We start from the raw sequence: 25,960 nt of genomic DNA on the forward strand, positions 1-25,960 counted from the left end.
GCCCCTCCCCCCTCCATGCCCCCCCGCCCCTCCATGCCCCCCCGCCCCGCCCCCCTCCTACCCCCCCCCTCGCCCCTCACCCCCCCCGCCCGCGTACGCGCTGAGCGGATGGCCCCTAAGGCGCTTGTAGAGACGTGGCCACGTCCGTCAACTCCGAACCGCGAACGACTTTGCGTCAACAACAAACAACAACAATAATAGTAACAACGCAAGCGCCAACAAGCAATTGGAAATTACTGAGGAGAAAAAAGCAACAGTTTGTCGCGTTAAACGAGCATAGATTACAGTTAGCTGAACCAAAAAGCCGCGTTAACTTAACAGTGTTAATCAATTCCTCAAAGAGTTCGTTAAACGAGAGAGTTGCGCCTGTCGAGAACCTGAGCTGGATGAGGAGGAGGAGACGGCGGCATTGGTGGTGGTGGTGGTGGTTGTCGAGCGGTAAGCGTTGCTTAAAAAATTTCCTTCCACTCGCTTCTACACGCACGCACACGCACGGCTGTTGAATGCACCGCCAATTGCTCGCTTTCACCAGCATCAACGAGCCTCGTGTCGCTTGTCGTTGTATATTTTCTTATCGCGCGGGCGGCGTTAATGATCCTCTTCGCTGCATTCGTTACCGGCGAGTCGCGGCGGTTTAGATTTCCCACTACGCATGCGCGCCTTTGCCAACGAGTTTCGAGGAAGGGAGGGGGAGGAGGCGGTCACGTGACCCGCCGCGGGCGTTGCCTATGCGTGCTAAGAAATGTATAGTGCGGTGACGTATGAATTTTTTTTTCTCCACGCGTTGGGCGATACCAACTTGCGCAAATCGATAGGGGGGGTGGAGAGTGAAATGTCTGGACCGTACCACCTCGCATTCATTGAGTTTTCCACACTTAATGGCATTATATTCCACTATGGTTCTGAGTCCGTGCCTGTTGTATTTGGCTCTGAATGGAAGTGGCATGCTACTAGCAACCAGGGTCATAATGAGAGATATCGTGAACGCGGTTTTTTCAGGGTTGCTGCCACTCCCGCTCTGAACCTCCAATTCCTTGGTTAATGTGGTGGGGGGTTGTGGTTTATGGGTTTGGGAACGGTTAGGGAGGGTTAGGGTTAGGGATCTCTCTGTCTTTTTATCTTTCTGTTACCACACTCTCTCCTCCCTCTTCCCTCTCATCTCCCCGCTCCCCATCACCTTAGGGTTAGGGTTATGGGGCCTCCAGAAATGTAAAAATAATTAAAACAATGTAGGCCTTTTTCGAAAGAAGGAAGCTATGAGTTGCAAATGTGAATACATTTACAACAAAAAATATTTGCATTTGAATGGTGGTGGTTGATAAACCTGAAAAGATGGTCTCGTGGCAGTTGCATAGACTAGTTTTAAAATTTGAATTTTACAGAGGTAAAAGTACTCTGAGCCTTTGGAAAGTGAACACTTGCTCGTCTATGACTTTCTGTCAATTACGAGTGTGGATTTCGTAAGAGCTGCTGTGAAGGCAGGTGTGTGCCCTTCGAGTGTGTGCCGTTCAATATGTTTAGGGCGTTATTTACAGTGGTGGCATTAAAGTCCAGCTCAGGGAGTTGACGTTGGCTCGAACAAAAATCATGAATACGCATGGATTCTGTAGCATGGGATTGTCCGCGAAAGTATTTAAATAGCATTACGGAAGCCAACCGAGTAGTTGTCAGTCCAAAAACACGTTTTTACATTTGCAAGGTTTGGGCGACCCTTTTTGATCGATTTGGACAGTTTTCAACAAATAGCGTCATTTCCTCACTGTAAAACAACTTTATACCAAATTGTCGTTCATAGTGGGAAGATATTTGAGCGGTGGCATGGCCTAGCTGTAGCACGTTCGGCTTGTTTGCGGAAGGTCGCGGTTCGTATCCGGCGGCCGCCCTAATTATTACTTCACCGTGGACGTTGAAGATCCCATGACGTCATTTTCAAGGGTAAATGTTTTTTTAATTTTACCAGGTAAGACCCGTTGAGCTATATAGCTCATTTTCAGAAGCGACCTGGCCACAAGTGATAGCTCAACGAAATTGGTTATCATGTGGACATTTATAGCAGCCAAATACTCGAAACGCATGTTTATAAATGTGGAGGGAATAACTGGAGGAGCCGGACAAAAATCAATGCGACCACAGCAAGAACGTGCAAACTCCAAATATACAGGCGTCAGGGTAGAGGACCGAACCCACGACCTCCTGCATACCAGGCGAGGGAGTTAACATCTCGCCACCGCGGCACCCTAGGTCATTAGGTGCCGGCGTCAGTGTCCACATTTGCAGAATCCGAAGAAAGTTCTTGACCCGAAACTTGAATTTGCACAGAGAGTTAGAAAAATTAGACGGAGGCCATGTGAGCAGCAGCAGGAAAAGAGCGAACTCCCATTGAGTGGAGGTTGTGATTGAAGGCATTGCTCCTGAAGCATCCTTCAATCACCTTAATCCAGGGTAAGGGAGACAGCAAAGCAATTATTCTACAAAAAATATAGTAAGTGCCAACAAGCGAGTGCAGGAGATCGACGTGGAAAGGTGACCTTTCTCAACGCAATCCTTGAAGCTTGGAGTTTCCCAGCTCTGGTTTTTCATACAAAGCACACACACACACTGTGACCAGGGTTTACCAGGTCATTTAAAGAATATCTCACAATGCCAAAGAAGGGGAGAACTGCATGTAAATCAATTGTCTTGAGCAGTGTATCATTACTGATTTCTCTGGATTGTAAGATGCTCCAGCATATAAGAAGCACCCAAAAAGTGTGCCCGGTTTCAATAAAACAACTATTTAAACGTCGTACTCAGATTGTAAATGTTGTGGCTTGGCTCTCCAACACACCGGTGTGCCATACTCGTGACGAATTGGCCACATTCTATTTACGTGACAACCCTTACTAGTTGGCTGTGTCAGGTGGTGGCGGGTTTTTTAACGACACATTTATATATTTGCGCGATCTAACCCAAAAACCTCTATTATGAACTATATACAGTAGTCGCACACACACATCTACCGGATTATAAGACACACACCCAACTTGTGTTTTAAAATACATGGAAAATAAGTGTATTTTTTAACACTTAGGCTTTCACGACCAATATTATTCATAATAAGAGTTCAATCTTGATTTGAGGCTTTCGTGACTGCAGGAATCCATACTCTTTCTCCTATGTCAGCAGTCTTCCTGCTGTGTTTGTTTCACACCTGATGACGGTTGCTTGTGTTGCGATCGAAACGTCGTGATCTATTATTTTTTCTACCTGCGTGACTTTTCCCGAAAGATCCAAAGAGTATAATAAGGGTTGTTTGGGTTAGATAGAAGTGTGTCGTTAACCCACCACCACACGACGGAGCCAATTAGGAAGGTTTGCCACGTAAACAAAACGTGACAATTAGTTACTACTTCAGCACACCGGTGTGTTTGCGAGTAAAACCCGCAACATTTACAATTTGAGTATGACGTTTCACTGGGAATTACAACCAGCTTCATCAGGCTATTTTGCCAATTCTGGCAAAATCTATATTATGAATAAGCAAAAACCCTTCATTATGAATAAGTGTGTCTTTAATGGCAAAAAACAGGACCTTTAATGCCCCCAGGAAAACTTTACATATGTTCCAGGATGGCTACCACAAACAGGGGACAATTCTGGGAAAACCAGGACGGTTGGCAGCTATTCACTGCGGACTATATGGAACAACCGATTGAACTTGTGTTTCTAAACGTGTGTCGTTGCATTGCAGTGTGATCGGGGCCAGACATGATTGAGATGGTGGCAGAGCTGACACGAGGGCCGGTGTTTCTGGCCGGAGAGGTTCTTGAGTGCGTTGTGACCTTCACCAACCCCGAGGTGTGGCTTCCTTCTTCAGCCGGCCGGTGAGGTGACTTAAAACTCGACCTACAATGTCAACAACCATATTTCCTCTCACCATGGCTGCAAAACGCAGTTAGCTCACCACAAGGAAACTCGTGGAATTATGGCCAGCACAGCTGCTCATTTCCTGTTACACAGTACGAGTTAACTCAGTTACATGAAAACAAATGAAATTAAACATGTGCATTAGGGTTATGGTAGGAGTTATGGGTTACGGTGTTGTTGGGGTCATGGGTAGGGCTAGTGATAGAGTATATACTGGAAAGCTCAAGGCTAGGGGTAGTATTAAGCCCAAGGGTTCGTTTTAAGTCCTCAAACCACACATTGTACTGTATTTACTTAAAAATTTAACTTTTTCCGTTTTCGAGTCATATGTTAATTATTTTGCCATTTAACGCACACATCCGTTGAGTGCATCACATGGACACGTGGGTTGAATTGTGAAACCGCTGGTTAAGTGCAGCATGACTTGTTTCTCCTTTGACAGCATCCCTTTGTTTTTAGAGATTTCAGCACAACTATAAGCCCGTGTGGCTTCATTTTAAATGGAGCTTTTTGATCGGTAACACAAAAACCGTTTGCCTGCCTGTAAATGTAGAGATTTGTTCCCAGCGCGATACGTAATTACCATTGACAAAGATCAAGGGGGGTTTGTGAACGGCTCAAAGCGGCAACAGGGAACCGAATGTTTTCTGATACTCGGCCCCCACGGGTATGGCGAGGCGAGTTGTTTTTAAATTACGTTGCCAGCCATCGTTGTATTTTATTATCTCAGTCGCACTTGCGGCATGTTGCAATAAAAAACACATTGAGCCAACGTCAACTCCCTGAGCTGGACTTGAATGCCACCACTGTAAATAACGCCCTAAACATATTGAACGGCACACACTCGAAAGGCACACACCTGCCTTCACAGCAGCTCTTACGAAATCCACACTCGTATTGACAGAGAGTCATAGACGAGCAAGTGTTCACTTTCAAAAGGCTCAGAGTACTTTTTCCTCTGTAAAATTCCAATTTTAAAACTAGTCTATGCAACTGCCACGGGACCAGCTTTTCAGGTTTATCAACCACCACCATTCAAATGTAAAAATGTTTTGTTGTAAATGTATTCACATTTGCAACTCGTAGCTTCCTTCTTTCGAAAAAGGCCTTCATTGTTTTAATTCTTTTTACATTTCTGGAGGCCCCATAACCCTAAGGAATTGGAGGTTCAGAGGGGGAGTGGCAGCAACCTAGAAAATGTCCTCACCTGACAAACCACGTCCACGATATCTCTCATTATGACCCTGGTTGCTAGTAGCATGCCACTTCCATTCAGAGCCAAATACAACAGGCACGGACTCAGAACCATAGTGGAATATAATGCCATTAAGTGTGGAAAACTGCATTTTTTTTGCTGACATACATGACGGTTTACCAGTCCAAAAAGGTGAACCATTGCTTGGCTGACTTGATAACACACAATTCAGATCACAGGTTGAGAAGCGGGCAGAATATCTGAGCACTTTTTCTTGTTCGCTTGCACTTATATTTTCCGAAGATTACAACAGAACGCGGTAAATGTGCTGTTTCTCTAACATGGAGGTGAAAATGAAAAGACACCTTTGGGATTTACAAGCACGACTTTGAAAGAACCAAAGCCCAGCCGTGCGTGTAGACACGTTTTATTAGCCTCCGCCTCCAGTCTACAACCGACCCAGTGGGAAATGAAATCCTAGCGAGAGGCATAAAATCTGCTTCGGCTCTCAAAGGTCGGGGCACTGACTGGTGTTCGTTTGTGCCAACAGTGAGAGCAGCAGTGAGACTCTGGCATGGGCGAGCGTGCAGCTCCATTGTCAGATGCTCGTGAGCGAGGTCCACGTGGCCCTTCCTCCGTCGAGTCCTCGAATCCCCGGTTCCCAGGCCATGAGCGAAACTGCCTTCGTGCCCAACCGAGGTGCTCATGCTACACGCACGGTCACCACTCCAGCCCCACCCAGGGCGTGTCTGTTGTCGTATGCACACTAGGGCTGAACGATTATTCGATTTCAAGTCGAAATCGCAATTTGAAACAATGCGATTAGCAATTTTTTTTTGCGATTTGAAAAGTCCTATTACCTTCTTATTGGAATTGTTTTATTATTATAATTGTATTTATTTAACATAACAATTGTTCTCTGTTTGATTGTTCTATTTCAATTAAAACATTTTAATAAATACATGTTGGAAGCAATTCATGTCTTTTAAGTTCTCATCCTTGCATTATAATATATAGAGTAGTTAATATTTTGATGGTTTCATGTGGTAATGCTCCATCACATGTTTTAAATCTATTACACAGTGAATATTGAACTGAAGTTTGACTTTAAAAAATTTAATCGCAAATGAAATCGCAATCTGTCAGAAAAATCGCAATTAGATATTTTCCCCAAATCGTTCAGCCCTAATACACACACAGGTTGCAGCCCTTCATGCAGAATCAGAATCATAGGTGGGCTTTGTGAACAGGCTGTCGACTATAAATGTATAAATAGGCAGAGGGCTTTTGCTTATGACCAGGTGAAGAACCCAGGTGCCGCACATTGTAATGATCTGTGAAAATGACCACCGTTGTGATAGCCCTGCACTATAGAAATGGATTGGAGTAGTGGCCGAGTGCTTAACGCACTGCTCTATGAACCCAGTGACCCGAGTTAAATTCCCTACCATGGCTAACATCAGTTTTGTGTGATATCTTAACCAGTCCTGGGAATCTCTTACACCGTCCCAGCATGACCAGCACGGTGAAGTATGGGCTGTGAATTATTTCCGTCATCATACAATCTTCATGAAATAAGCATTAGCAGTTCACTGCTGAAAGAGGGCTTCCCCACACAATTTCGTGGTTGATTGACCATACTTCACCGCACTGTTCATTGCAGGTTGGTGAAGTGGTGGTCTACTCCCTTTCTTCTATTGAATATGTTTTTAATGTTACATTATTGACTGCATGTTTTAAGTGACTACACGACTGCATGTTTAGGGCGCCGTGGTGGCGAGGTATTAACTACCTCGCCAGTTATGGAGGAGGTCGTGGGTTGAATGCCGACCCTGACGGTTGTATAATTGGAGTTTGCGCGTTCTCTCCATGGTCGTGTGGATTTTAATCCACATTTAGAAACATGCGTTTAACGAATTTGCCTTCTATAAAATGTAATGTCCACATGATAAACCACTTCGCTGAGCTATCATGTGTGCCCAGGTCACTTCTGTAAAAAATATATATAGCTCATTGGGCCTTACCTGGTAAAATAAAAGAAAAATGTTCAGCGCATGGTTCGTTGCACTCTGTACAAATTTACCGACCGACGTTTTCAGCGCTCTACTCGTCTGCAGGAAATGTACTTGCACATTAGGGTTACAACACGTAGCAGGAAAATTGACCACAACATCCCACGAAACATTGTACTAATTGCTTGCTGTGTGTTGCACAATTACAAAACGTTGTCAACGTTGCACTTTACAAGGTAACTTTCCTACAGCACTCACTGACGCGCCCTGGTGAGCCAAGCAGGATGTGCAACGAAACTATTTCTACCGAACTTATGTTGTGTTTTGAAATCTCAGAATTGTTTAATAGCATACATATATCACTTGTCGGTTGCCTTCCTGAATTAGCATAACTTTAGTGGTTACAATTGTTTGACGTGACCAATAAGTGAATTCTGCCATCACCATTTGAAATGAGTGAGTTATCAAGTGATCCACTCTCATTAGTTATGTTAATAAATCATGCTACGAAAGTTTTTCAACCTTAGGTGGAAGTAATTTCTGCTCTGGCTCATACTGTAACCAACCATACATTGGGAAGTATGGTGTGCATTTTTAACGGTTGCAAAACTTGACAGTAACAACTGTTGATTTAAAGCTTTCGTGAATGCAGGGATTCATATTCTTTGTTCTTTCGGTAAAGTCACGTAGAAGGGAAATCATAAATAATAAATTATTAAACAATTAAATTCTCACGACGTTTCGACTGCAACACAAGCAATCATCATCAGGTGTGAAATCCAAAGCAAGAAAATGTTCTTGCTGTGGATTTCACGTGACTTTACCGAAAGAACCAAGAATATAATAGTAATAACTGCTTTAGCGTGCAGTAATTGTTATTTAGGTGCCTACTTTATGCATTCAGTTCTCAACCCTTTGTCAATCGACTGCTGAAAGAAAACCTCCCCACACCGGGGTTGTTTGACCATACTTCACCACCCTGGTAGAGTGCGGATTGGTGAAGGCGGTGGGGGGGGGGCCAGGACCGGTTTAGATAATACCACCGATGTTTGCTGTAGCTGGGAATTGAACTCAGGTTTCCGGATTCATAGTGCAGTACTTTCACCACTATGTCACCACTCCATCACACCTATTCAATGACACTTGCAGAAATTCCGTCGCTACATTTGTGTCAAGCCAGCTCATCCCGTGGGGGATTGCATGGAGAGGCCCTCATCCATCAGTGGATTGATTATGGCTGATGATGATGATGATAATGATGCTTAATGCCCATAACAAACATTTTACACAAGCAAGCTCAATCCATGTGAGATGCGAGGCCATCACCCAGCAGTGGATTGTTCCTGGCTGTTGATGATGATAAGGATGATGATGCATTTCCATAGATGACATTTGCGACAAGCTCAGCTTATTACTGCTGTGTTTTGCCGTTGGCAGGAGAGAGGGGGCAGTGCGTTCTCTCCACTCCTCCGAAGATCCTCTTCTGTGACCTACGCCTCGCTCCAGGGGAAAGCAAGGCTTGTGAGAGGGGTCATCTGTGCGGGCGAATGGGGGACCCTAGAGATCTGTGTGGGGACAAAGAGGATGCAGTGTGCAAGGAACTAAATACGAGCACATGGGGCCAAAAGAGGGGAAACCAGAGCCGTAAACGAGGAGATGAGAGGCACAAACAAGGGGCATTGACTTTTCACAGTGGTTTTGGGTCTCTCTTGCTTCACGGCCAGAGTTCTAACTGGAAAGCAGTGTTACCACCTCCAAATTACCCTAAAATATGACGAGATGTCACTCGATGTACCTTCCAGAGACTGGGACAATGTTCCTTGACAATTTAGCAATTACCCAGAGTAAATTGATCCAAAATAATCTTAATACATACCGAGAATCACTGCTAAATCTGCATAATGTCCTCATGCCAGTATTTGTCTCTAGAGAAATGCTAAATGTTGTATGTATGTTGTTCAATTTAGCGGCGCAATCGCTAAGTTTACAACTCCGCTGGAAAGGGTTTGAGTCATTACCGGCGCAAGAGGGCACGCTGCTGACTGAGCAGGGCAAGGGCACTTGTTAAAACGACAGGACACTATTCTTTGGTTCTTTCGGTAAAGTCACATATAAAGATAAAATAATAAATTAAATTAAATACTAGCATACGACGTTTCGAGTGCAACACAAGCAATCATCATCAGGTATAAATTAAATAGAAACACAACAGGACACTGATGTGGGTTTTGGGGGGTATTTTAATAATATGGTGATCATTTCAGAAAACAATTCTGATTATGATGGTCAGATATCAACTGTAAATCAACAGGCAAGGCAGGCGGTGTCTCAGTGCTGTTTTGGGGTATTCATGGGGAGGAACATATCAAATTTGCAATTGTTCAGTGATATGTTTGTATGGGCTGAAACAAGCGCTATTGGTGGTGATTATAACAGTGATACGTTTGTTATTGCTGCTGCTGCTACTGCTGTTGCTGATGATAATATCCTACAAATATATCAAAGAATCTGTGATGGCCTACTGCGTTATTCACAAGGTTGGTTCCCCATATTTCCCTTGCAAAGGTAACACGACTCACCACCCACTTAAATCGTGTATCATTTATTTAAAATCCAACCCTAGGAATCAACGTGTTTGTGAAATGTACCAACCTAGCCCCTCGCTGTTCTCCTGCCGTGAAACATGCCAATAATACTGCACATCAATATTACCTGCTCAAACGAAAGCTGGGCTTACAATTGAATTTAATTACGACCGAAGGGACCAATGTGATCGTGAAATGTACCACTCTGCCCTGCGCCCACTCTCCCCGTGCACTGCCCGCGCGGCGGCGCGCAGTCGTGTACAGGGAGACTCTGCCCGCGGACGCGCCCCCGTCGCTGAACGGTCAGGCCGTGCGCTACGCGTATCGCCTCTCCGTGGGCTGCCAGCGGCTGCAGGGCACGCACGCCACCGCGCTTCTGCGCGTGCCGTTCCGCGTACTCGTGCTCCAAGGTGGTGGCATCCTCCTTCCCCCCTCGCCACCGCCCTCGCCCTTGCCTCCATCCAGATATATTCTTAGGTTTTTTTCGGTAAAGTCACGTAGGTAAAAAATTTTAATTAATAAAAGTAAAATAAAATAAAAATCACGACGTTTCGGAGGCAACACAAGCTTCCGTCACGCTTGTGTTGCCTCCGAAACGTCGTGATTTTTATTTTATTTTTATTTTACTTTTATTAATTTACATTTTTTATCTACGTGACTTTACCGACAAAACCTAAGAATATGAATCCTTGCAGTCACGAAAGCTTCAAATCTAGAATCCGTCCTTATAGATAAGCAGACGATACAGCTCCTTTATATATCTGTCCCTTTACACAGCCAGTCTTTCCCACACCTCTGATTAGCGCGGTTGGATACGTACGGTGCGAAAGAAGTTCAACACACACACATACGTACATTCAGCCCACGGCCTTCTGGACGTGAATAATTTCAGCAGCATTGATGCAAAATTTTTCGATTTAAAGCTTTCGTGACTGCAGGGATTCATCTTCTTGGTTTTTTCGGTAAAGTCACGTAGAAGGGAAGTAATAAAATAATAAAAATAAAACATAATAAAATAATTCTCACGACGTTTCGGCCACAACGCAAGCAGCCGTCTTCAGGTGAACATTGATGCAGTACTGTACAAGCAAACTCTGCACTGGTGTCGGAATACACTGTCATCAGCAAAGTCAGTTTTTATTGAATAAATGCTGGTGAACTGCCAGATGTTAAAGGTTATGGGTCCTAGTTTGACACAAAATTATATAGGAATACATAACTAAAATGAATCATTGGCATTATTATGGAGCATATAAATCCTATCTAGTGTTACCTTAATTTACTCAATTGGGATTATCCATATCGTGCATTGCCCCCACATGGCATACCCATTTTTAGGTCAGATGCTGAGTCAACTTATGCCCACGAGAGACAGCTGCTACTGTGAGATGCTCTGGCTATAGGGCACTATATCAAAAATAAATCATTATTACTTTAGTCTTGTGTTGACCAGAAACTGCTTTTATGAAAACCATAGGCAAAAATGCAAATGCAGTGTAAAGAAACAAATAAACAGCAAGGCCCTTTCAAAATTGTTCTCATGATAACCCCCCCCCCTAAATATGGCATGCATTCGTTGGCTTTCAACTCAGCATTTTTTAAATCATAGTCTTAGACTAGTTGATGACGACCCGTGGAAGTTTAGTCCCACTCTGTGGATTTCAAGTGGTCGTTCTCTTAAGTCTCGTCACAGTCGAACATTTATCCGTTCTTGGTTTTTAAACGTCGGTGTGAGGGGATGCGATTTCCACCACCCCTCCCCCAAATTTTATCAGGTCAGCCAATTCGTGAACTCGGTAAATATTTTCATAAACATATATGAGCAATGTTTTTAACCTCCCTCAGTGCACTATCAAAGTAGATTGTAAAATCTTCCAATTCAGCTAGAATGGGTTATGTTTAAAAATATATCGTGTGGGTTAACATGTTTTTTTTCATGACGTAACTTAATTATAGGAAGGCATCCAACAAATTGTACTTAAGTAGTACTCTAGCAATTAGCAAGCCATTGATTGATTTCAAGGTTTTCTGGGTTGTTCTGAATCGGTATTGATTCATATTGAATTGCCAAACATTCCAAAGCAGGGCCCTTCTGGGAACGAGTCTCGTGTAAGGATTTCCAATGAACTTGGAAGCCCAACATGATTAACAAATTAAGTTGATGTTGAATTAATTTTGTCCGTATCAATAATGAGACAAAGCATCTCCCTGCGATTGTGGGACGAACGGCAGGACTGCTGGACTACCGGCCCCTAGATGAAGACGATGGCACGGTGGCACCTGTTAACCCATTCTTGGACGACGGAGATGGCGATGATGATGATGACGGTGACGATGGCAAAGACAAGGAGTGGGACTCGGACAAGCAAGGTGGCAGCAAGCTCATCGATGTCGCAATCGATCTGATCGCAGAAGTCACATCTCGAAGTCGCCCATGTACGTGAGGATGCAGTACACGACAAGCAAAATATTTGTGCGTCTCATGCCTGTATCTGTGTTTGTGTGTACATATGCCTTTCACTGACCATGGTGATAAAAACGCTTATGGCTAAATCACCCAGAATGAGTATGATCTCATCCGACGTTGGAAGCGAAGCAGGGTTTGAGCCTCGATGGTGCTTGGAAAGTTGACCACAATGCATAGAACTGGTGCTGCAGGCTGCTGCGGGTCTGCTTTGTTATCAGAGGGCAGTGCAGCAAAATCCATGATTCTACTCAACCACGCTTTAATATCGATGATCTGCAATCTCACCAACCCGCAGTGACCAGCGGAGCAGAGGTCGCAAACGGGTTTTGATTCCTTACCCGTACCCGTACCCGGCCGCACCAGGGTCGCAAATGGGTACCCGCACCCGTACCCGGCCGGATACGGGTAGCCGTTCCCTACCCATACCCGTACCCTACCCGAAATGAGTAACAAACGGCTACTCACCAGTGACTCATGGCCTACCCGTACCCGGCCGCACCAGGGTCGCAAAGGGCTACCCGTACCCGTACCCGGCCGGGTACGGGTAGCCGGGTATCGGGTAGGGTACGGGTATCGGGTACCCGGTTGCGACCTCTGCAGCGAAGTGAAGTATGGTGATATAACCGCCATAATGCACGTGGCACGGAGGAGCTCTCACCCAGCAGGGGATTAACAAACGAGCTGCATGTGCTTTGTTTTTTTACCAATCAATTTCTGAACCGTGAACAGATTAAATCATCCCTTGAACCTTTATTCAGGAAGCATTGGCGGCATTCCCTACCAGACCCAACAGCAAGGTACATAGATACCTAATAATTGAAAATAAATTTTGTAATGTGAAGAACCATAATATAAACTGATCTCATACAACTATGGCATATATGCAATACAAAACAGCTGATTGTGAGTGACTGAGTCAGTAACTGGTTGATGGGCATAAATTGTAACCATATTCCAACGGATCGGACGTGATTAACTTTCTGCTTGGCAATTTTCGGGGTCACTATGTCCGAACAAAATTACCGATTTGAAAATCGACCTCATGTTTTGGATTCAAATGCAGGTTAACCCAAAATGTCAACCGAAGCACCACCTAACTTCTCAGAATATGTCTACGTGTGTGCGTACATGTGTGTGTGTGTACGAGTTTGGCATTAAGGTTAACGCACTGCTACAAACCCAGCGACAACAGTTCAATACTATAATCAGTGCCGAGTAAACTGGTCCTGCGTACCCCCCTTTCTTTCGGTCAACTCAACCACAATAAACTTCAGCACTGGGGAGACGAAGGCGGGTCGGTCGTTGTGCTAGCAACACCGCTAACAGCACTAACACACCTGCCTGGGGGGGTATTGGTGGGCACGCGTGTTGCAGGTGCGCTCAACGTGGTGAGCCCACAGGGCGGCGTGGGGCGGCTTAGCGTGGCGCGCACCGCGTACCGGCTCGGCGAGGAGGTGTCCTGCAGCATCGACTTCTCGGCGGGCGAGGTGCGCTGCCTGCACTTCTCCGTGCTGCTGCAAGCGCAGGAGAGGGTGGAGGCCTCGACATGCCAGCAGCGCCACCGCTCGCCGGCGCCCGTGACACACGCGTCGCACCACGAGCTGTGCCTGCACACGGGACGCACGCACGCCGCCCTCCCCGTGCCCCTGCACGCGCCGCCCAGCTTCAGCTCGCCCCTCGGTGAGCGCCCGTCGCTTCGTCCGTCCATGCGTCTGTCCCTTTGTCTGTCCACCTGTCCCATCTCCCTATTTTGTCTGTCCGTCTGTCCCGTATCTCTGTTTGTCCGTGCGTCTCCCTGTTTGTACATCCGTTCGTCCATCTGCCCATCAGGCCCTCAGTGCGACCGTCCGTCTGACCGTCGATCAGACCTTTGTGTCTTTACGTGTTATTCGTTCCCCACAATCAATTATGACAGCACAGAACGCAGTTTTATGTTTGCCATTCATGTATAGATCGCAAAGCAGACCTCAATATTCTCTTCACGTAAAACAAACGCACCTGTTATAAACGTAACACATCAGCGTTATCTTAATAATTGCGCATTATGTTTAATAAGCATTACTTAAATTACATTATTTAAAAATTGCAATCATAAAAGGGTTTAGGTTTTTTTTAATCAAACCACTGCCGGATGAAGGCCTCGCCACCCAGTGTTGGTGCTGTGGGCTGTTTGACCATACTCTTAGTTCTTTCGCTAAAGTCACGTAGGTAAAAAATGAAATTAAAATTAATAAAAATAAAACAATAAAAATCACGACGTTTCGAAGGCAACACAAGCTTCCGTCTTCAGGTGAAACCGTGATTTTTATTATTTTATTTTTTATTCATTTTAATTTCATTTTATACCTACGTGACTTTACCGAAAGAACTAAGAGTATGAATCCTTGCAGTCACGAAAGCTTCAAATCTAGAATTGTTTGACCATACTTCACAACGTTGGTCAGTGCCGATGGGTGATATTAGCCATGTCCAGGAGTCAAATCCTGGGCCTCTGGATTCCTAGTGCAGTACTCAAACCACGAGGCCACCACTCCACCTCATTACAAGAACAATAATAGAACGGTAATGTTACAAGAAGCAGTTGCCACAGTGTAACATAGTCAATTATTATTAATGTTGCTGTCACGAGTAATGTGTTTGAATGAATATATTTCCTGTCATCCATACCTCATTGCTGAACCACTCTGTCTAATAGTTCTAACCTCATACCATCCACAGTACAATTATAAACATCACCGTCATCACTAACATCATCCATCAAGCAAGGCAGCACTGAAGAAATATCTGATGCATCACATTATTTCAATGAATTGAACCTAATTATTATATATATATTTTTTTTACCTTCTGCCACTTCACAAAAAAGAGTTGTGAAATAGCATGCCCAGAAACTATCATTAATTTGTCCTGTGTGCACACACCATGTAATTATTTCCATCATTATAAGAACTCGTTTGAAAAAAGAAAGGCGACGGCTGCCGTCTGTGAATTACGTGTGTTCTACTCCAGTACGCAGAATGCGATGCACACAGTTACTGTGATTCACAACACATTAGTCAAAACACACACTCTCAAATTATGGGGGACAGAATGTAATAATTAAATTTAAAGGAAGAATCTTTCAACAACAAGAGCAAAATAATACGTCTATCTTGTGGATGTACACCAAGGACATGTCCTGGGATGTTCAACACATGTGAAGCTTTGTCACAGCATGAGTAATGTAACAGCAAGGACCCCAACCGTGTTTCATATCAATACGAGTGCGTGTTCTCTTTTTATATTTTACCATAATTTTACATTGTCGTTTACAATGCGTATTTACATATTCTGCGTATTCCAATGCACTTTATTGCATTGATTTCACTTGTATAAATCCACGTTACATTTCTTGCTGCACTTATATATATTCATATTGAATTGCCAAACATTTGCTCTTGCGACGTTTGCTCTTTACGACGCTTAACTCTACGTTTAGTTTTTATCCGTGGCATGTGACACTCTGTTTGCCATGGCTCAACACCGCTTTGCAGTGAGCGTGCGGTGGCGGCTCCACTTCCAGTTCGTGGTGGCCGTCGAGCCGGAGGTTGTGCCGCCGCTGCAGCGCGGATCCGCGCCCGGTCTGGGCTGTGTGTGGCGCGGCGCGCAAAGCGTCCGCGCTGAGACGCTCAGCTGGGACCTGCCCATCACTGTGCTGCCCTGCGACCCCCTGACAGCTCGCAGCGGCTGGCTTGTGGAGCCGTGTGGCTCCATGCTTCTGTAAAGGGGGCCTTGATCCATGCTTCTCTTTGTTTGGCCCCCAATATTATTCCAGTTTTATGCCATGAGATGAAGAGCGTTTGTGCTGGACTGCCCTCCGATGCTGTTTTGGGGTTGTATCGCACATTGTACGGCGTGATGTCCCATCCATTCAGAACTCCTGTGGAGAAGTATATCATCCCGCGTTATATAACGGGCTGCAAAAGCAGATTTTCAAATAACTTTCTTTCCGAGATCTCAATGATTATTTTCTAATTCTCACACTAGGTGGCGCACTTTCCCACAATGCAACACGACGAGTTAATGTTTGTTGCGTGGCCGTCAAATTGATATTTATAATTTCCAGAGCTTAAATTTTGACAAACTAAGTGAAACCCAGATGTAACATGACGGGAAAAAAATGTCCATTTATTTGGTGACCAGGCTAAGACCATCAATATTCAAAATTTTAAAAGCTGGTTTCATCACAGTGAGCTAAAACCCAGATTCAAGCCCAAAATCTCAGCGGTAACGGCACAGCACGCTGACCCCTGACCCACTCGGCCATCTCGCTCCATGCTGTTGTAAAAGAAGTGCCGATCAAGCGATTATCGGTCGTGCCACTCGTCCCCGTTGTCAGCTCTGAGGATACCCATTTGCTCCCTCGGGTGTGAGGCCAGCTCGCTGGAGGCTGCTTCTTTGCATAGCCCCAGGAAAAATGTGGGACGTGATTGACACTGGGTCACAGTCTGTGGAACTCGGTGGAATTGGGAATTTAGATGTGGTCATAGGCCCTCTGTTACTGTGTCCACAGAGCCTGTGGCTGACTGACGACCTGTAGTGTAATGTGCTTGGCCAAATTAGCCAGGAGACAGTGCACAAGTGAACAGGGAGTTTGAGTATTTGTTAAATTGACAAAATTTATAGTTTGAATGTTGATTCGGGGCAGTTTCACAAATTAGGCAACCTTATAGTGAACATTAAACATTTAGTAGTATAATAACAGTTACGTGGTGTCATATTTGAAAGTCATTCGCCATAGTTTTAGAAAATGTCTCATTTACGGAATACGTATTTTTTACACGTTCACGAAATTTGAGATGCACCATCACCACCATTCCAGAATGGATTAAAACATCTGAGCACATCTGAGACCGTGGAATTTTATGATCAGTTTTACTAGATCATGAAAAAGTGGACATGTGTTTTCTGAGTTAGGACTGTAATTAAGTTAAAACAATGTATTGCAATAGTTTGTATCAAATATTAGAGTAGAATAACACAAATAAATAATCATAGGAATGTCCATCTGTCTACATGAAAATGAAATGTTTCATAGCCAATTAGTCTCTTGGCCCTCCAGATTAGTATTATCCAGCAGCATTTGTTTAAGCAAGCAAAATTCTACATCTCATCAGCACAAATTGCCTCGTTAAACACATACTGCTGGATTACCAGATATCATTGCTCAGAACAGTTATACCTTTTGACTTGTTATTGTGACTGTTTTTCGAAAGTATTGTCATGAGAGTGTATTTTATTTACTATTCAAGTTAAACACACATCATTACAGACGTCGTGTTTACAATATTGTTGTTTGTATTAGTATACAATTATCACAGACATAGTGTTGTTTACATTGTTATTGTTTGTATTAGTATACAATTATCACAGACATAGTGTTTACATTATTATTGTTGTTTGCATTAGTATGAAACAATTCATTTACAGACTTTTGCCAGTCTACGACTGGATGAAGGCCTCTTTGTACAGTGCCGGTCTTGGATTTGTTTGACCATATTTCACCACACTGGTCAGTACAGGTTGGTGAAGGAATAGAGGGTGCCTGGTCCGGTTCAAAGATGTCACGCGCCACCGACATTATCCGTGGCAATGAATTGAACTTTGACGGCCGGGTTCACAGCGCAGTGCTTGAACCGCTGCTCGACTGTTTTATTCAGACATCCTGCAATGGTTTTGCAATTTGACCGCACAATTATAGCCTCAACACAATTGAGCTTGTATTCGTTTTTTTTTATTAAACAGCACAACGTGCCTGTCTACATTGTTTGCGTTTTAAATAAGTGTGACTGCTCCGGCACTGTAACAGATGCAATGTGGTGGTAAAATGTGTCACATTTTAAAGGGCCCGCCTGTAACGCGCGACAATAATACACGCGTTGTGCCATTACTGCGGCGTAATTGACAAGATTTAATGAATCCCACATCAACGAACAGCATAATGGTGCCAAAGGCAGTTGCACCACATGCAGCCCCACGGGTGCGCAATATCGTTTAATAGTCCCTGATGGTAGCGGACATGCGTTAAGCGGTGAATATGATACATCCTAATGTTACCGGGGCTCTGCCAGTGGTTGCGTACGTCGGTCAGCGTAAAATACCGACGTGGGGAAATACACACAGGCTCCCTCCTGCACTGCGAGTCAATGTATGGACACCTGTCCACTTTGCGAACATCTATTCGACACCAGGTGCAACTACAAGCTCCCCAATAAATAGAAATGGAAAAAATATCTGACAGAAAACACCGAAACGAGTTCCCCATTCCGTGAACCACAGGGCTCAAGTTACTCCTCCCACGCCGCACACGTCCGTGGGCTGAAGAGCCCGAATTCTCCCAGACGATTTCGCTTCTTGAGGCCCGGCCTGAATTCCCTCCGGCAGAATGTACGCCGAGCTGCTAAACTCGCGTGTATATTAAAAACGGTCCTTTTTTTTTTTACAATTCTCGCGGTCCATCAAATTTAGTTCCGGGAGAAATCGGTCCAATTCAAGTGCGTGTGAGTCAGCGGTCCTGGGGCCCTTCCTTTGCCAACCTGCACTGACCAGCTTGGTTGAAGTATGGTCAAACACCCATAATCGACACGTTGTTGGGAGCCTTTGACGCACCATTCAAAACCCAACTAAAGACCATGGGACTGTCTTGGTGTGAAGCAGAGAAAGCTGCTAAAGACCGTCCGGCATGGCGTGGGCTTGTTGCGGCCTTGTGCTCCACAGGGAGCGAAGAGGCGTAACTGTAACTTTTGGGAGCCTTCATCCAGAAGTGGCTTGACAAAGAGCTCTCCGAATGATGATGATGATGATACATTTATCCGATGTACGTTTACAATGCCTTCAGCGGCGTCCCACTGTGACTATCCCACGCATCTGCAGAGCCATTGTGAGCTGCTTACTTTTCACGAGCCACGTCGGTTCCTTTGCTTAGCCCAGCATCTCGCGAGCAAGGCAGACCTGGGCTCGTGCAATACGCGAGAGAGCAAGACGCAGGACACGGTAGTTTATAGAGAGACATTTGCTCCGTGCAGAGCGATTGGATTTTAATTGGCTCCATTAAACACTTGTCAAATTGTAAAGAATACAGGTTCAGGTGAATCAGGCCCGGCTAATTAATCATTAACTGGCCACTCATTGCTATCTGTTCATTGGGTTAATTGAGCTCAGCCCTTCCCTCATCGTGAGTGTTACTACATTGGTGTGACACCAAAAGCAGCCATCTAATACGTATTCCCCAAATTAACAATATACAGCCCTTTGTCAATGCACTGCTGAATGCCTCACCACAAATTTCGGTTGTTGCGGGGTTTGTTGCTGTGCCCTCCTTCACCACGTCAGTCATTGCCCGTTGGTGACTAATGGCCCCTTCTGTCTCGGTGGCATCAGTGGGTATCGCACTGCGTTACTCACCCAGCCCCTGAGTTTGATTCCCAGCAAGTGGCTCACATCACTGACCAGTGATATCGGATTCGATCCTGGACACTCACCCCGCACCATCCCCCCCCCTTCCGTTCCGCTACACCAACCCGCACTGACGGTTTGGTGAAGTATGATCAAACAACCCCCACGACCGATAAGGCGTGGGCAGACATTCATCCAGCAGTAGATTTACATTATTACAAATGTAAGGTGTACATTGTGAAACACTAACTTACTGTGCTCTCATAAAGAAACTAAATGTCCCGTGTATGCAATGTTTTAATTTCAAGCATCTGTCAAGTGTAGATTATAGTGAAATTTCATGCAACCGGGTACTTACATTGAGAATTCGCAGTTGAATCAAAACCCATTATAGTCAGTGATAACAACACACATTCTCATGGCTAAAATATCACATTTTGACTATGTATGTTAATGTATAGGCTTGCTAGAATTGCAGATCGGGCAATGATTGTTTTTGTCAATAATCTAATACAGTTCCGATACACTGCATGTTTGGTTCTTTAATATTTTATCAGATAATTTAAGCAAGATTGGACAGCAATGATCAAACATGAACCAATGACATCTTACATAAAATCTGAGCAGAGGTTATCGATGAACAGAAATCGTTTGTAACTGATCCTGCCCGCTCTCAATGTACATGTACACATTTTGTCAACTGCTGGATGAGAGCCCACGCTGTGCTGGTCGTGGGGGAATATTTGACCATGCTTCACCACAATGGTAAGTTCGGGCTGAAGGTGGTGCAACAACAGAGCAATGGCTTTTGCCGCAGCGTGTAACCCTCGGTGTGGGGAGACCCTCATCCAGCAGTGGATTGACAAACGACCTGCAGATGTACATTCCGCATGCGTCGGATATCTGTGGATTATATAGTTTCCTCCCAAATATATGACCAAGTGTCCTGAGACTCAGTGAGTAAAATAAAGGGGATTATTGAAATGCATAATCATCGTCAGTGTCCGTAATAAATCCACACTATTACAGTTAAAACTTCAAATCTAGATACAGTTATGGTTGCCAATTGGGGTAAAAAAGGGACATTTCGTGTAAATAATATCTCGCAATACTGGAGGAGGGGAGAACTACATGCAAATGCATTGTCTATAGTGGTGTATTATTATACGCAATTGACAAAAAAAAACATTACTTATTGTCCCGGGAAGAATTCCATATTTTCCAGGACAGCTACCGTACCCCAAAAAGAGGACGATGCTGGTAAAAACGTAACGAGTAGCAAGCCTATCTTGAGTCCACAATGCAGCCAATTCGAGCAAGCCTACAGCACCGACAAAAGCCAGCCGTGTTCCAAAAATACCCGCACACGCGACCAAAAAAAAGAGTCTCAGCGCCAGAATGGCTCCGGGATCTCGTTGGTTGCCAGGAATGGCTCCGAGGCGGGAGGCTCCGGGTTCGATGCCCCACCCTGGCCACCCTCTCCCGGCCGGGCCCCCCAGCTGCTCTTGTAGACGCAGGAGACGCGGCGGTTCGCCTTCATCACCACGGACACGCGGCACGAGCCGGGCCTCCGCACAGCCGTGCACCACTCCGGGTAGTCAATGGGCTGCTGCTCGCTGGAGGATGGGCACGGCATAAGAACGTGGAGTGGTGGGGGGGTGGGAAGGTTAGAGGCGTGAGTGGGGGTCGAGGTATCGGACACCTCCAACAGACGCACAGCAATACAGGTTTTGATGTTGCGTTTTGTTTGTAACGATTCAGAATCGCCCGTGAAATATCACGGTTTAGGTCCCATGGGCGAACACAAAGACAAAGATTCCCCATAGAGCTTTGACCGGTTGTTAGGGCAAGCATTGGTTGCGAGCACCTATTGAGCCCTGCACGGAACACGAAGGGGTGGGTGACCAGCATCATTCCCGGCCGCCTTTGCCTCCCCAATACTAATGTTAGCACACCGCACCAGGCACTTATTTAAGACTTAGAAGACCTGTGGGAGGGCCCACGTTGGCTGTGAGCGGGAATCGAACTGGGGTGGCCGCTGGGTTCATAGCGCTGTGCGCTATGCACTGCCGCTCTACATGGGCGGACACGTGCACGCTCTCACACGTGTACCCCACGCGGCCACGCGTTTATCGGGTACTCATAAATATATGCGCACACATATACAATACTCGCGTAAATACGCATACGGTACTCAAAAGCTCGTGCATTCTCGCATACGCATATAGACGTACACAAATAAAGTTCAGTACACATAAACAAAGGTCAAAGACAAATATCCCCCGTGGACACTGTCGGAGCAAGTTGCTGTTGGCAGCGCGCTTCCGTGAAGCCCGCCCGAGGTCGTGTGCCTGGATGACGTGTGTTTGTGTGTGTGTGTGTACGTTGAACTTCTTTCGCACCGTGCGTAGCCAAACGTGCTAATCGGAGGTGCGGGGAGGAAGGACAGCAAACTAAACACACACACACAGCAGCTCCGAAGAAATGAGTTTTCAATCTAGATGATTTGAAAGTTTACAGTTCCGGTGGCTTCCTAACATCGGAAGGAAGAGCGTTCCAGACGGTCGCAGAAGCGCATCTGAAACGCGCGCGTTCGCGTGCCTTGCCACGACTCACATATTGCAGCAGCCCACTCCGAAGGGGTGCAGACAGGTGCATTGAAGGCAGCGGTCGGCTACGAGCCACGTGTCCCCCATCTGGTAATGCTCGCCCTCCGATTCGCACACGGCTGCACACACACACACAGAGCACGAGAAAACCAGACACAGAGCAACGAGACACAAGCGGAATCCGTCAGAGTCTACACCCAGTGCTTAAGTTAATCGGGAATAGTCTGAAACGCTGTTCCGGGACTTACTTTGATACGCCACATCAGTCTCGCCTTATTTTATCCTCGTAATGTGAGTATAAACCTGTGCATGGGAGTATAATAAGAATATAGGGTACAATAATATAATAATATTATGATGCATAGGCGTGTGTATACTATCTTTTATTATAGTGGTAGAGGCGTACGCCGATTATAATGCCTACTCCAGGCCAGCCTTAACAACGTTTCGGGAATTACCGAGTGAGAAATTAAGCCCCGAGTATAATGTAGATGTGCCCCCTTCCTCGAGTTATATGCTTCTTTGCAGAGGTGGGACAAAGTCATTGTTATGCAAGTCCAAGTCGAGTCGCAAGTCATCAAATTCATGACTCGAGTCTGACTCGAGTCCAAGTCACATGACTCGAGTCCACATCTCATAGGTGGGACAAAGTCATTGTTATGCAAGTCCAAGTCGAGTCGCAAGTCATCAAATTCATGACTCGAGTCTGACTCGAGTCCAAGTCACATGACTCGAGTCCACACCTCTGCTTCTTTGTAAAAAAAATCATCATAATGCCACGGATGATGAAGTAATCGTGGCATCCGAAATATTTGTATTTCATGAGATTATTAACAACAAATCACCAAGCGTGTCTTCGATTATGAATACCCAATTTGAACCCTTGCAATTTACCATCGACCTCAACATTTCTATGAACATGCCACTTGTTCTGGAGAACAATGTTTTTTTTTTTATAATCTCTCATGAGTAAAACTCCCCTCGCTTCTCTGTGAGTTTGTTTTATTTTAGGGTAAAATTAGACGAATTGCTTAGGCAATATCAATGTCGGTGCTTGTGAACTATTCCCGATACGAAGCAGGGTGAGATGGATGTGGCCAAAATAATTCCCGGATCAGCGTCGCGGGCTGTTCCGGCTGAATTTAACCACTGCACACTTAGCTACGGCTGTTGCATTAGTGGAGGAAAAAAAACGAGTTAAAAACACCGGTTTGCTGCACATATAGAAATGCCAAGCAATAAGCGTATTTTTTTTTACCTTCTAAATGGACAAATATATAAGTATACTCCAGTGGTGTAGCAATTACCCCATCGGACTTGCCATGCAGATGTCGCAGGTTCGACTCCAATTCCCGGCACGGTAAACCCACAACATTTACAATTTGAGTACGACATTTCGCTGGTGATTACAACCAGTTTCGTCGTGCGATTTGCCAGATCGCGAAACGTCGTACTCAAGTTGAATGTGTTGTGGGTTTACTCTCCAACACACCAGTGTGCTGCAGTCGTAGCTAATTTAATTTAAGTGACAAACCTTCAGAATTGGCTATGGTGTTGGTGGGTTAAAGACATTTATATTTACACGATCTAACCCATAAAACTTTTATGAAGACTATTGGTCGCGAATGCCTACATGTTAAACTGACAAATAAACTCAACAAGTTTGCCAATAACACTGCGCGCCTTAAGAGGAAGAAAATACGGACAATTTTGCGACGTTTATTTCAGACAGTGGCTCTTCTTTATATGGCATAAATTAGTGCGGTCAGATCGAGTGAATACGAGTTGGAGACTGACTGCACGAACTATACACCATGGGGCACTGGTTTAAAAAAAAAAAGACACATTTTTAAATAGTCTCCCGATGAACGGTTTTAAATCCACTCACGATTGGCGCGGCGCACGCCGTGGGGACAGCAGCGATGTGTCTCACCTTTAGCGTCAAAGAAGCATTCGCTGAGCGCGGAGGGGATGATGAGGGCTCCAATCAAAGCCAAGACCGGCAGCTGTCCCTTCAGCACCATCGTGACCCCTGCACACACAGCAAGGTAGAGCAGCAGCAGCACGCGCACAGCAGCAGTAGCGAGACAACCAACACTTGCTCGGTATCTGTACAGCCACCTCTTGCTTCTGCACACCCCTGTACGTGCACATCGACAGTATATATACACACACTCTCGCGCAATCACAATGAAAGGACAGTAATCACCGGCAAGAGGGTATTGGGAGAGGTGGATGGGGGGGGGTCTCTTTCATTTGTTTTGTTTTGTGTCCCCTTTGTCTTGCCGGTGATGTCTTCTCCGCACCCCCCATCACATCACCCCAGGACGGATTTGCTCGCGGATAAAGCGACATGAAAAGAGGGGATGATACTCGTGTCTAGGTGCGCGCATTCCCGACCGGTTAAACACACACACACACACGCGGCAGTCGCGGTGGCTTCTCGCGGTAATTGCCCGCCGCTCCTCTGTGGCCGTCATTGGCGAGGGTCGTTAATTTTTCATGGCAAGCTCACACAGTTTCGCTCCCACCACCCACCCCGCGTCTCCACGCGTGCTTTGTCGGCTCAACCCTGAAGGTTAAATGGGGTCTCGTGGTAGCCTCGTGCAATGGGCGGCGAGCAGCATTGTCCGTTAGGCTCTGCGAATGTCACCGGTGTCCTTTGAATCTTTCTCCGTGTCCGCGTTTCTATCTGTTTCTCCGTGTCTGCTTTTTGTTGTTGTTGTTGTTGTTGTTGTCGCTGTTGTCTGTTTGATTAATGAACGGCTTCATTTAGACACGTTCTGTCTATACGGTGTTCTGATGTGCCGTGAAGAATGGGCCATTTTCTTAAAACGTCACCAATTTATATGTTAATTTTTTAAGGCAGTATTATTGACGAATGTGCTGAAGTTTTTTTGTGTGCATCGCTTCCAACGCAGCAGCAGCATCGCTAAATAATGTTGTGTTCATACGAAGGTTGCTGAGTGAAATCGCCAAAGAGCGTGATAGTTAACTTGGAAGCTTGAAAGGGCATTTTGTATTTGGACGAACGTTTATTATTTAGCTTGGCTGTTTCTTTTGTTATTAATAATTTGCAGAAATGTGTCAATCAACCGCTGGATAAAGGTCTCTGCATGCCATGTCAGTCATTTGGATTGTTTGACCATACTTCACCACGCTGGTTAAATGTAGAGATATGTTCCCAGGACCAGTTCAGATGTCACTCACCACTGACGTTAGTCGTAGCCAGGAATCAAAGGTAAGGCTCGCTGAGCTATGTAGCTCTTTTCTAGAAGCGACCTGGCCACAAATGATAGCTCAACGAAGTGGCTTATCACGTGGCCATTTATAGCAGCCGAATACTCTAAACACACGTTGATTCTAAATGTAGAGGGGAAAACTGGAGGAGCCGGACAAAAATCCACGCGATCACGGGGAGAACATGCAAACTCCAAATATGCAGACGTCAGGGTGGGGATCGAACCTACGACCTCCTGCAGAACAAGCGAGGAAGTGAACATCTCGCCACCATGTAGATGTCCGAATGTAGAGTGCAGTGTGATAACCGCTATACTACCACTCGACTCCCTCAATCAGTAATTATTTGGTCAAATATCATGTCACTCATACAAACAGAACAATTAATGATTTCGCAGCAACTGTTGAATATGTCTTTCTGATGTGAACGGTTTTGTGTTAACAATTATTCAAATAAAAATAGCAAAATCAGTGCATTTAGCTTCTGAATGCCCCCATGGGTGGCTCATCGT

At 45.2% G+C, this 25,960-nt stretch overlaps 3 protein-coding genes across 5 annotated transcripts in view; 1 reads left to right on the plus strand and 2 right to left on the minus strand.

Annotated features, from left to right (window-relative positions):
* GBA2 (glucosylceramidase beta 2) overlaps window positions 1-653 on the minus strand; it is a 28,187-nt gene extending 27,534 nt beyond the window's left edge. Inside the window, exon 1 of the mRNA XM_078600005.1 lies at window positions 378-653. The gene's annotated coding sequence lies outside the window, so the exon portion shown is untranslated. The remainder of the gene's footprint in view (window positions 1-377) is intronic.
* LOC144721990 (RAB6A-GEF complex partner protein 2-like) lies at window positions 97-20,590 on the plus strand. Of its 3 annotated transcripts, XM_078600008.1 has the most exons (8): window positions 97-438; window positions 3,731-3,863; window positions 5,652-5,800; window positions 8,551-8,634; window positions 9,953-10,108; window positions 11,931-12,134; window positions 13,540-13,845; window positions 15,699-20,590. In XM_078600008.1, the coding sequence occupies exons 2-8, from the start codon at window positions 3,748-3,750 to the stop codon at window positions 15,926-15,928; spliced, it is 1,245 nt and encodes a 414-aa protein (XP_078456134.1). In that variant the 5' UTR covers window positions 97-438; window positions 3,731-3,747; the 3' UTR covers window positions 15,929-20,590. The 3 variants fall into 3 exon arrangements, with proteins under 3 accessions (XP_078456134.1, XP_078456136.1, XP_078456135.1); XM_078600010.1 differs by lacking the exon at window positions 97-438 and having other exon boundaries at window positions 3,747-3,837; XM_078600009.1 differs by lacking the exon at window positions 97-438 and having other exon boundaries at window positions 3,779-3,868.
* On the minus strand, window positions 19,202-24,363 carry MSMP (microseminoprotein, prostate associated). The gene is made up of 3 exons (XM_078600011.1): window positions 24,142-24,363; window positions 22,216-22,327; window positions 19,202-21,215 (listed from the first exon to the last, which is right to left on the minus strand). Exons 1-3 carry the CDS (start codon window positions 24,230-24,232, stop codon window positions 20,987-20,989), a joined length of 432 nt encoding a protein of 143 aa, XP_078456137.1. The 5' UTR covers window positions 24,233-24,363; the 3' UTR covers window positions 19,202-20,986.
* Window positions 24,364-25,960: the final 1,597 nt, after the last annotated feature.

The sequence above is a fragment of the Lampetra planeri genome, chromosome 13 (genome assembly GCF_965212315.1).
Source record: "Lampetra planeri chromosome 13, kcLamPlan1.2.h2, whole genome shotgun sequence".
Classification (NCBI taxonomy): domain Eukaryota; kingdom Metazoa; phylum Chordata; class Hyperoartia; order Petromyzontiformes; family Petromyzontidae; genus Lampetra; species Lampetra planeri.

Coding starts and splice junctions, on each gene's coding strand:
- MSMP (XM_078600011.1), bottom strand. CDS start 24,232: ATGGTGCTGAAGGGACAGCTGCCGGTCTTGGCTTTGATTGGAGCCCTC. Junction 22,328..24,141: donor ATGCTTCTTTGACGCTAAAG/GTGAGACACATC, acceptor GTGTGTGTGCAG/CCGTGTGCGAATCGGAGGGC. Junction 21,216..22,215: donor GGAGTGGGCTGCTGCAATAT/GTGAGTCGTGGC, acceptor CCCATCCTCCAG/CGAGCAGCAGCCCATTGACT.
- LOC144721990 (XM_078600008.1), top strand. CDS start 3,748: ATGATTGAGATGGTGGCAGAGCTGACACGAGGGCCGGTGTTTCTGGCC. Junction 3,864..5,651: donor CTTCCTTCTTCAGCCGGCCG/GTGAGGTGACTT, acceptor TTGTGCCAACAG/TGAGAGCAGCAGTGAGACTC. Junction 10,109..11,930: donor CCGCGTACTCGTGCTCCAAG/GTGGTGGCATCC, acceptor GACGAACGGCAG/GACTGCTGGACTACCGGCCC.